Source organism: Myiozetetes cayanensis, unplaced genomic scaffold (assembly GCF_022539395.1).
Source record: "Myiozetetes cayanensis isolate MyiCay16 unplaced genomic scaffold, myiCay2020 scf29, whole genome shotgun sequence".
Taxonomy (NCBI): domain Eukaryota; kingdom Metazoa; phylum Chordata; class Aves; order Passeriformes; family Tyrannidae; genus Myiozetetes; species Myiozetetes cayanensis.
In genome coordinates, this window is record NW_026087510.1 from 5,162,357 (window position 1) to 5,173,482 (window position 11,126).

An 11,126-nucleotide genomic window follows, 5' to 3' on the forward strand; every position below is an offset into this window, starting at 1 on the left:
CAGCACGGCACCGCCATTCCCACACGGCTCAGGGGCCTCGAGCCCGCCTGGTTCCTTCATTCCCTGCATGTTCCACTGGCTGTGGGGCACGGGGACTCCCCCAGCCACGGGACTGCCCCGCTGCCCGGCGTCTGACCGTGTCCCTTGGATGCACTCGGCTCTGGAACAAGTTAAAGGCAAGCTGGGAGCGCCCTCGAAAGCTTCCCCACGTGCTCCACGGTCCCCTGAGGGCCAGCCCTGCCTCCTGGCACGGCCACAGCGCTGCTCTGCCTGCGCTTCCACCTGCCCTGCCCGCTCAGCCACCCCCTGGATGGCTCCTGCAGCTCCCCATGGGTGATCCCGGGGCTGGCACTGCCCTGCCATTCCTCCTTGCCTTAGCTCTGCTCCCAGAGGCAGCCCCAAGGCTGTCACTCAGGAGACTTTCACATCCCGAGGGCTCCCTCTTCCTCCCAGTCTTCGCTGGATTTCCCTCCCTCAGCCTCTTTCTTGTTCCCTTTCCCCCCCACTGCCTGTTTTCCCTGTTTTCCCTCCCCTCCATCCTGCTGCCTGGGTGCCCAGATGTGTTCAGTGGAGGCAGTTTACAGCCCCTGCATCCCCTCCCTTGTCCAGGCTGTTTGCCTCGCTCTCCCTTCCCCCTGCTCACAACACTCCTGACACCATGGGATTGTTTTTCTTCTTCCCCTTGTCTTGTAGCTTTTGGCTCCCAAGGCCCTTGATTTCCTTTGGAGTTTGGGAGGAGAGACGTGAGGAGGAGGGGGGGGTGGAGAGGCTGACTCTCCCAGGGCCTTCGTCAGAGCGAAGTGGCCGGGAAGAGCCACAGCCCTTCCAACCCAGGAGAGCAACGAGGCACCGGGGCAGGAGCTTTGGGACCGCAGTGAGTGGGGACACCCAGCCGGGGGCAGCTGGGACTGCCTGAATTCCTGGCTCCGGCGCCTGGGCGGAGAAGAGGCACTTTTTCTCCTCCTTTTCCTCTTTGTTGCAGTCGTGGAGGGGGGAAGAGAGAGCAGCTTTTCTGGGTCGAGGCCACGGGGCGGGGGTAGGGGGCCAGCTCTGGCCGCGGGGCTCTGTTCTCGTGGTGGGAAGGGATGGGGGCAGCGGGGTGGTCCCGGCACCGGGGTGGTCCGGGGATGCTGCAGCCCCCAGGGAGCCGGGCGGGCGTGGAGCGGAGCCGGAGCCACCGGGATGCTGCCAAGGGCCGGGCCACGGCACAGCCCCGCGCTCCCCGAGCTGCCGCCCCACCACCCACCCCCAGATGCAACAACCCCACCCACTGACACCCCTCAATCCTCCCTGCCCGCACCCCCGGAGCCAGGCAGGATACCAATGGGGTAGCATCCACCCTGAACAGCCCCCAGCCTCACCCACAGAGCTGCCCGTGCTGCAGCCCCCTCCCCAGTTCCCTGTCCCCAGCACCCCGGGAGCCCCCCCGGGCCCTGCAGGGTGGGGGGATGGCACACGAGCCATGGGGATGCTGCAGCAGGTGCAGCTGCAAGGAGCTGCCAAAAAGGCAAAGGGAAAAGAAGAGGGGAATGTCCCCTGCTGACCCCCACACCCACTCCCTGCCGAGCACTGCCAGCCCTCTCTGCTGAGGTTCCCAAAGCCACGACCCTTCTCTGTCTCTTCCAGGCCCTCAGCAGCAGACGAGATGAAGCAGCTCTTCATCCTCCTCCTGCTCGGGCTCATCACCAGCTCCTTGCAGATCGAAGACAACAAGATCCCCGGGCTGTGCTCAGGGCAGCCAGGAATCCCAGGGACCCCGGGCCTGCACGGGGGCCAGGGCCTGCCAGGCAGGGACGGACGAGATGGCCGGGACGGGGCCATGGGGATGCCCGGAGAGAAGGGCGAGATGGGCCCTCCTGGTAAGAAAGGAGACACCCCTGCTGGGGAGGGGGATCTGCTCTGCTCTGCTCTGCCCTGCCCTGCCCTGCCCTGCCTGTGGGGAATGCCCTCATGCCAGGGAGTGAGTCCTGGATGCTGGCACAGCCCCACGTTGCCAGACTGAGGGCGAATCCTGCAAAAGTGCCCCTTCCATGCCACCACCACCCCTCTCTGGTCCTGCCTGTAGTGACTGTGCTCCTGTGAAAGGCAGCAGCTCCCTGTCACTGGCAAATCTGCATTTGTCTCCGTCCCCAGTGTCACCCTTTTCTTCCAGCCCTGCTTTAGGAGAGTACACCAGGAACAGGGCTGTATCATCCCTTCCCTGGCTCCTAGGGTGGGTTTTCTGCCAGCCAGTGGGCTTTCTCCAACAAACCGTTGATGCTGTGCCAACTTATCTCACACGCCCAGCCCTCCCCACTTGTGCTGCTTCCCCGGGCAGCACCCCAGGTGTGGCGGGTGGGGTGTCTGGGGGAGCTCGGGTGGCGGTGGCAATGTCCTAGAGGTAACCCTGTCCCCCTCCTGCCCGCCCAGGAGCGCCTGGCCCCCGCGGGGAGGTGGGCAGCCCCGGCCTGGACGGGCTGCACGGCGAGAAGGGGGCGCAGGGCGAGTGCGCCGTGGCCCCTCGCTCGGCCTTCAGCGCCAAGCGCTCCGAGTCGCGCAGCCCCCCCCTGCCCGACCAGCCCATCCTCTTCGACGTGGTGCTCATCAACGAGCAGGGCCACTACGACCCCGCCTCGGGCAAGTTCACCTGCGAGGTGCCCGGGCTCTACTACTTCGCCGTGCACGCCACCGTGTACCGCACCAGCCTGCAGTTCGACATCGTGAAGAACGGCCACACCGTCGCCTCCTTCTTCCAGTACTACGGGAACTGGCCCAAGCCCACCTCGCTCTCGGGGGGCACCCTGGTGCGCCTGGAGCCCGAGGATGAGGTGTGGGTGCAGGTGGGAGTGGGGGACTACATCGGCTTCTACGCCAGCGTGAAGACGGACAGCACCTTCACCGGCTTCCTCGTCTACTCCTACTGGCAGAACTCCGCCGTCTTCGCCTGAGCCCGCCCTCGGCTGGGGATGTGCCCCTTCCCAGCCCCCTGCGTGGTGGCAGCGAGGGTACCGGGACCCCTGCCCTGCTCAGGGTAGGATTACAGCCCCTCTGCCATGCCGGGGGGTGGCGGGGAGCACCCCTCGAGCTCACTATTATCTCGGGCACCCGGCTCTGGGGGAGCCCCCACACCCTGGTGGTGCGGAACCCACCGCACGGTGCCCGGTCCCTGCTGCTCCCCAGGCCGGGTCTGCGGGGCCAGGAGCCCCGTCCCGCGGGTCCTGCCCCAGCCATTCCCTCAATAAAGGGCTGCTCAGCCACGCGTGTGCCGGCTGCCTGGGCGCCCTCGGGGGGGAGGCCACGTCTGGGACGTGGGACAGAAGGACGGGCACGCGGTGCCGGGGTTGTCCCCGCAGAGCCAGCGGGAGCCACTAGATGGTGGCAGCGGCGTCCCTGAGATGCGGTAGCGGAGCTGAGACAGCCCCCGGCGCCTGCCCGAGGCTCGGGAGGGGGGAGCGGGGCCGGAACATCCCTGGTGTCCCCCCTGAGGACAGACCCCCGCCGGGAGGGAGGGTCCCGGTGCCACCAGGGCCACCCTGGGGGGAGTGGGCATGTCCGGGGCCAGCAGGGACCCCGCTCCGAGGAGGAGGGGGTGGGTACCCTTCTCTCCCCGGCCGGGCCATGCGGAGCCCCCCGTGCCCACCCCCCGCTCCAGTGTGAACGCGCTGACCCGCGGCTGGGAAAGGTCCCTATTTTTAGCAGGGGAATGAAGAGCTTCCTCATTCCTGCCCGAAATAGGTCCCTGCGGGGACCGGCCGGGGGAGGGGGCTCTTGGCCAGCGGCCGAACCCCTTGATGGTCTGGGAGCGGTGCCCTGCCGGGGAGTGGGGTGCCAGCTGGGACCGGCACTTCTTCTGGCCATCCCTGCAGCGCTCAGAAGCCCGGGACCCCCCTACACACCCCTCCCCTGCCGCAGATCCCCACTGCCCCCCATCCACGCTGGATGGCCCCCCAGCAGTAGTGCTGTGCCTGTCAAAACGAGCAAATCTGCATCCCTGCTCGGCTGTGTGGGCTGGGAGCTGGGACAGACTGGCAGCAGCCGTGGGGCCACATCTCTGCCCCCGTACAGGGACAGTGCCACCCCAAAAGGGAATCCCCAAGGGGTCCATGGGTATGCCACCCTGCATGCCCCTCACACCCCCACCCCCTCAGGATTGGGTTGCTGCAGAAGCATCTGTTTGGGCTCGTGATGGCCTTTCGTGTAAGCAGAGCTGCCTGGGGGCAAACAACGCCACAGATCGATGGCCAGCACTGTCTATTTTGGGAGGAGGAAAGTGAATTTTCTGGAGACGAGGCCTGGGGGAGGGGGGGAGGCGCTGGGAGCGTTCTCTGGTCCCTGTCAGGAGTGTGGGAGCGTGGTCAGCAGAGGCAGACACAGACACAGTGCTTGGCACAGCAGCTTTTGGGCTCTGCCTTCTTTGGGATGCTCTTGGTCTTTGTCTGAGATTGTGGGGGGAGTGCTGGGAACCCCCTGAGGAACATGGGGGTGCCTGGGGAGGATGAGGAAGAGGATAAGGAAAAGAGAAGTAGAGGCACAGGAGACTCTGGCAAGGTTTTAGTAAGCTCCAGCTGCTTCTGATGGGCTCTACAAGCTACCCCTGAGGAAGGAGAGCCTGGAGCCCCTGTTCCAGCTGAGCCCAGGTTAGGGAGGGACCAGCATCCCTCAGCCAGGGCAGAGGAGAAGCCTATAAAAGAGCCAGGCTCAGCCCACAGGTGCTGTAGTGCAGCTGGCAGAGGCAGCAGTTTGTATGGAGAGTTAGGTTGCTTTGTTGTTTCTTTTTGAGGTTTTGTGGTTTGTTTGTGGGCTTTTAGAAGCAGAAATAAACGCCAGCACATCTTCCTCGGAGCAGCACAAGTGTCCTTGGCACTCCAAGGTCACTGGAGGAGGTCAGCAGGCTGTGTGGCATCAGAGATCAACGGGATCATCTCTGACACCCTATACAGGAGTCCAGACCTTCAACTCCAGTGTCAGAGTGTTCAGCTGCCAGGCTTGAATGTGGAAATGCCCTCGATGCTGAGGGGTGTCCTGGTGACTCCTGGCAGCAGCAGGGTGGGTCCTGCTCCACCCAAACCCCTGTGGTCACGGCACAGGTTCAGTGCCCTCGATGCTGAGGAGGTGCAGGGAGCGATCTCCAGCCATCTTCAGGTGACCTCTGCCAGCAGGACTGCTGACCTGGTAAGGACAGCTTTAAACTGGGAATGGGCAGGGGACAATCCTGGCTCAGGTGGGGATGGAGCGGGCAAGGAAATGACCACAAGCCTGGATTTTAGGAGAGCAGGCAGTGGCTTCTTCAGGGGTCTGCTTGGGAGGATCCCATGTCCTGGTGCAAGGAGGTGTCCAAGAGAACAAAGGATCAGTTTCTCCAAACTCAAGTGGTCCATCCCAATGAGTAACAAGTCTACTACAAGCCAGCAGTGTGCTCTCATGGCAAAGAAGGCCCCCAGCCCTCTGGTCTGCATTAGCAGGAGCATTGCCAGCAGCTCCAGGGAGGTGATCTGGAGGTGACCCATCCCCTCTGCTCAGCACCAGTCAGGACTAGGTCCAGTAAAAGACACAGATACACTGGAGAGAGCCCAGCAGAGGGCTGTCCATCCTGTGAGGGAGATCAAACCTTGGCAGGGGTTGTTCAGAGGGGCAGGTTGTTCAGGAACCCCGCTGGCCAGAGCCCCGTGCAAGCTGCCCTGGGCTGTGTGATCTCCATATCCCTGCCAGCCTCATGCTCTCCGTGTCCCCGGGGCACTGCGGCTCCGAGGCTGCTCAGGGAGCTAATGAGGGAGCCAAGCTGGTGCCAGGAGCAGCCCAAAGGCCCCCCGTGGCTCTGCTGCTGATGCTCACCTGCTCCCTCCCTCCCTCCCTGCCGGCCGGGTATCATTGTCTGCCCCTGCTGCCGCGCATCTGCTCCCGCCGGCTCCCCACTGTCCCCAGCCTGGGACTGGCAGCTCATTAGTTCAGGGGAGCTGCAGCTGGGCTGACAAAAGGATTTTCCCAGGGCCTGGGGGCCCCCCGGTTTCGGCAAGCTGTCAGCCCCGACCACCCCGGCGCTCCTAAACCGCGGTAACGCGGCAGCCTCATCAGCCTCGTGCTCCTCTCCCTCCCCGGGGAAGGGTCTGGGTGTTTTGATGAGCTCAGAGCAGCCCGTTCATCTTGCATGTGAGGCTCCCGAGCGAGTCCTGGAGCGGGGAGTGCCCCTGGGAACCCCAGCTCTCGTGCCCTGGGGTGGTGTGTGTGTGTGTGTGTTGCCCAGGCAGGGCAGCCCTGCACCAAAAACCACGCTGCCAGAGCAGGCAGGCCTGGCCTGGCTGTCAGCAGCCTCCCTGCCCATCAGCCAGGGGGTGGTTGCATTTCCCTGCTCCAATTTCTCGCTGCCTGGCCGGCGAGTGCGGGATGGCTCCCCGGGGAAGGCCATGTCCTGCACATCCTGTCCTCTCCCAGCTCAGCTGCAGTGGCCTGAGGTGGCTGGAAACCCCATCCATCCCCTGCTGGGAGTTCTGAGGGAGAAGGGGGGCTGGGAGCATCCTGCAGCAGATATCCATCTCCTTCTGGCCTTCCAACAGCTCTCATCTCCCCGGGGTTGGTTTTCATCCTGGTTAAAATCAGCCAGTTTGCTGGCACGGCCCTGCCAAGGCAGGTGAGTGCAGGGCAGGGCCAGCCACCACTCCTGGAGTCTCTGCCCATCTGAGTATCCCACAGCACAGCCCTCCTGGGAGCAACAAGTTTGCTGGTGGTGTTGATCCTCCAGCTCTGACCCTTAGTGAGGGAGTGATGGAGACACACACACACAAGAAAACCCTTCCCAAGAAAAAGGCATCTTTTGCTAAAGGAGACTTTAATCTGCTCAGTATCTAGTCCATAGTGCAAAGAGTTAAACTTAAGGCAAAGCTTTCTCTTTATAAACAGCAGACAAACAGGCCCTAAAACAACAAGCGTGACTGCTACAACAACAAAAAAAAAAAGGGTTTGAGGGAACAAACTGCATTTTTGGGGAGGTGTCCTTCTCCCCCCCCCACCCCACCCTGTAACTCATGTAGGAATTATTGCACCCAACGACCCATGAGATGGTCCTGACCAAAAGCTGCTGCCTGTGGCCAGCACGGCCACACTCCCACTCCTGGGTGACTCCAGGGGCACATCCAGGGAAGGGTGCAGCTCCCTGTGTCCTCTGGGACAAAGCCAGACCCCAGGGAGCACAGCCTGGGGGGTCACACTCGCTGCTTTGGTGAGAGCTTGGCTACTCAACTGCAAGTGCTGGCGGCTGGAGAGAGCAAACATTGCCACGGGAGGTGTGTGGGAGGCACAGGGACAAGAGGCTGAGTAACAGGGAGCTTTGCATCTCTTTGAAGTGGAGTGGAAGCAGCTGACAGCCCCAGGGCCAGGGAGTCCCTCCAGCTCCCAAAAAATGTGAGGGAAAACAGCTCTGGCAGTGCCTCCCAGAGCAAAAGCCACTCCACAAGGTAGTACCTTGCCACAGCTCAGTTTTACAGCACAGAGGCATCTCCCAGCACTCCAGGCCTCTCTGCTGCCTCTGTTTTGGCTCAAATTGCTCATCAAGCAGGGAAATAGGGAAGGAAAAGCATGCCAATTGCCCTCAGGCCCTTGGCTTGCAGTCCAGCAGGCAGCTCTCTCCAGCCAGGCTGCAGCCAAAGTTGGCTGTGGCGTGTGGTTGACCTCAGGCAAGCAGCTGGGAAAGGGAAAGCTTTTCAGTGCAAGGCCCCCTGGCAGCCCAGCAGTTTCTTGGAATGGTGCTGGTTGCCCAGGCTGGGATGAGCCACCTCAGGCCCCCCCAGCCAGGAGCAGATGCTCTCGTTGGACTTCAGTGGACACTTTAAAACCAGCTACACTTGTGACAGACGGTAAGACAGAACAACAGAACAACCCTGCCCTAATCCAAGATATCCGTGGTCCTGGTGCTGCTCCCTGCACACAACTGCAGATCCCAGCAGATGTGCAGAGCTTGTGCCTGGAGCTGGAATGTCTGTGAGCTCCCAGGAGCTTTGGGGTGCTCCTCCTCTCCTCCTTCTAACCAGCCCAGCCTAGGAAGGCGAGAGCAAGCTCTGGTGTGAACCTGCCTGTCCCAGGGTGCTCTGAGCCTGAAAACATCTATTATCTGGAGGGGGTTCTCCAGCCTTGGCTCAGAGCTGGGCTGCTGCTGCTGCCAGGGATGGGAGCAGTGGCTGGGTGGCCACCCCTCAGATTCCCTAAGCAGAAAGAGTAACTCCCTCCAGCCAACTCCCTTTGCAGGAAAACCTGACGTGTGCTTGCTAGTCTTGCATAGGTGATGCGTGGAAGCAGCAGCAACACTGAGCTCTGCAGGGCTCCACGCTGGCCTGGCAAGGGATATCCCTCAGAAACCAAAGCCACTGGGTGGCTGGGATGCTGAAAACTCTGTTCTCCAGCTGGGAGCCAGGCTCAGCTCTCTGGGAGCAGAGCCAAAAAAACTTGAGTGTGCTCCTTCTTCTCCCAGGGAACTCTCCCACTTCCACGGTGGGAGGAGAAAACAGAGGCCTGAATGCAGCCAGCCAGGTAGTTTTCTAGTGAGACCTTGGGAAAACTCCTCCCTTGCCTTGCACCAGCCCCTGTGACTCCTGGGAGGGCAGAGCCTTTAACTTTTCCATCAGCTTTGGCTACGAGGGACCAGAGCATCGCTCTGCTTTGGATCTCAGGCTGCTGCAGGCTCGAGGCAAAACAACAGGCCTTGAAAAACAGCAAAAGTCGTCAACAAAAAAAAAAAACACAACCCCAGGTAACTCTCTTCCAGCCCCCTGCAGAGATCAGTGTTGTGCTTGCTAGCAAGGGCTACAACCTAGGTACGTAGCAAACGTGACCAGCTACAACCTAGGTACGTAGCAAACACCCCCAGCAGTGCTCTGCCCTTCCAGCATCATCCTCAGTTTCTTTGGAAGCTGCTCGGGGCAGCCCTGGGAAGGAAGTGCAGGCAGGGGGGGTGCCTTTGACCTGCTCCTGGGAGAACAACCCAAGCCCCTCCTGTGCCGTGGGGCTCACAGGTACACGTTGAGGGTCTGCAGGATCATCTGGCGGCACAGTGGGCAGTTGCGCTGGTAGATGGCCTGCTGCAGGAGCACCTCCGTGCACTCCTGGCACAGGCACAGGTGCCTGCAGGGCAGCAGCAGCACCGTCTTGGTTTGGTCCTGGCAGATGACGCACTTCTTGCGCTCCTCCTGCTCCTTCAGCAGCATCCAGGGGTCGTTGTCCGGCGCTCCCTCGGCGCTCCCGGCTGCCGCGTTCAGCTGCTGCTTCCTCGGAGCCTTCCCCCAGGACGGGCCTGGCTCCTGCCTGGCTGCCTGGGGATGCTGTGCTGCCGCAGCACGGCTCAGGGCAGGGCGTGGCAGCGGCATCTGTCCTGCCTCCAGCTGCTCCTCATCCTCGTCCAGCAGCCTGCCCGCGGCCACCCTGCCGTGGGGACCGTCCCAGCGCGATTCCCGGGGCGCGGCTGCGCCACCTGCTCCTCGTCCAGCAGCTGGCCCAGCGCCCTGGCCACCGCCACAGCCCCTCGCTGGTCGCTGCCCCGGTTGGTCCCTCTGCCTCCCCGGCTCCAGTTGGTCACCTGCAGGCTCCAGTCCGTGAGCTGCAGCGCCCAGTGGGCCAGCCTGCGCCAGGGCTGGGAGGCCATGGCCATGCCCACGCTCAGGATGGCCACCTGGTAGAGCCGCCACGCGTCCCTCTTCAGGCGCTGGAAGGCGGGCAGGGCGTGGAAGTACCCCTGGATGTACCCCAGCAAGTGTCCCGCCAGCGTCCACGGCAGCCCGGGGTTGAGGAGGAAGGCGCCCACGGCCACGATGAGGAGGAGCAGCCCCAGCCCGTAGACGTTGACGAAGAAGACGCTGACGAAGATCTGGGCGCTGGTGCAGAGCAGCTCGAGGGCCAGCTGGCAGGGCGACCAGAGCAGGATGGACAGGGCGATGGCCCCGCTGGACACGTGCGCCAGGAGGGCGGCCAGCAGCTCGGACAGGCGGAGCGCCGGCCCGGCCAGCGAGTCCCAGAGCGCGGCCAGCAGCGTGAGCAGGTTCTGCGCGCCCAGCAGGCACACGTTGACCAGGCTGTTGGCCAGGTACACCAGCAGGCTGCCCGCGATGGCCAGCGCCTCGCACGCCTGCCGGCCCAGCGCCTGCCCGCAGCCCAGCGCCGCGCCCAGCCCGCGCTGCGCCAGCTCCCGGCCCCGCAGCGCCGCCTGCGCCGCCAGCCGCGCCAGCGCCCGCAGCCCCTCCAGCCCCCCGCAGCACCCCCGCGCCAGCCCCAGCACCGCCGCGTCCCAGCACGCCAGCGCGCCGCCCAACGCCGCCGCGGGCAGGCCGCAGGCGGCCGACAGCAGCCACAGCAGCGCCGACACCAGCGAGGACACGAGGAAGAAGTTGAGGTCGAGCACCAGCAGCAGCAGGTCGAGCGCCAGGCGCAGCGCGCGGAGCAGCGCGAACAGCGCGTCCATGGCCGGTGTGTCCCCCCCCCAATTCGCACCCCTCGCACCGCGGGGCCCGCCCGGAGCCGCCTCAGCCGCCGCCGCCACCCTCCGCCATGGGCGCCGCCATCTTGGCGCGCCGTTCCGTGCAGCGCCGGGCCAATGGCAGGGGAGGGTCCCGCCCCCGCGCCGCGCTCATTGGGCGGTTCGGAGGACGCGGCCACGCCCACTGCGGCTCATTTAAAGGGCCAGCGCCTGCGCTGTCGGGGAGCGCTCCGCGCCCGCGCAACTTTAAAAACCTGACATTAAGTATTTTTCATATTATATTACCATACAAAAATCTCTTTACAATATAAAAATTATATTTCATTATATTTAGAATATACATATAATTTTTAAACCACGAAGTATTTTTAATATTAAATTATTTCATTAAAATTGTATTGCATTATATTTAGAATATGTATAACTTTTAAAAACATGAAATGAAGTATTTTTATTATTATAGTACAGTGTGAAAGTTGCGTTACAATATAAAAATTACATTACAATATAAAAATTCTATTATATGACATTATATTTATAGTATATATAATTTTTAAAATCTGAAATTAAGTATTTTTATATTACAATATAAAATAATATTTTATGACATCATATCTATAACATATATAATTTTTTAAACCCTGAAACGGAGTATTTTTACATTATATTACCATGTAAGAGTTATATTACAATA

General features: G+C 61.8%; 2 protein-coding genes across 3 annotated transcripts; one reads left to right on the top strand and one right to left on the bottom strand.

Moving 5' to 3' along the window:
* The first annotated feature begins 807 nt into the window (after positions 1-807).
* On the top strand, positions 808-3,236 carry C1QTNF5 (C1q and TNF related 5). 2 transcript variants are annotated; one of them, XM_050322957.1, is made up of 3 exons: positions 808-874; positions 1,627-1,859; positions 2,410-3,236. In XM_050322957.1, the coding sequence occupies exons 2-3, from the start codon at positions 1,646-1,648 to the stop codon at positions 2,925-2,927; spliced, it is 732 nt and encodes a 243-aa protein (XP_050178914.1). In that variant the 5' UTR covers positions 808-874; positions 1,627-1,645; the 3' UTR covers positions 2,928-3,236. The 2 variants fall into 2 exon arrangements, with proteins under 2 accessions (XP_050178914.1, XP_050178913.1); XM_050322956.1 differs by having other exon boundaries at positions 810-948.
* A 3,547-nt stretch (positions 3,237-6,783) lies between these two features.
* RNF26 (ring finger protein 26) lies at positions 6,784-10,506 on the bottom strand. The gene is given in 2 exon segments (XM_050323228.1): positions 6,784-9,392; positions 9,395-10,506. Coding segments are annotated over 2 exon segments (1,443 nt in total). The 5' UTR covers positions 10,418-10,506; the 3' UTR covers positions 6,784-8,972.
* Between the last annotated feature and the right edge of the window lie 620 nt (positions 10,507-11,126).

Coding starts and splice junctions, on each gene's coding strand:
- C1QTNF5 (XM_050322957.1), top strand. CDS start 1,646: ATGAAGCAGCTCTTCATCCTCCTCCTGCTCGGGCTCATCACCAGCTCC. Junction 1,860..2,409: donor GGGCGAGATGGGCCCTCCTG/GTAAGAAAGGAG, acceptor CTGCCCGCCCAG/GAGCGCCTGGCCCCCGCGGG.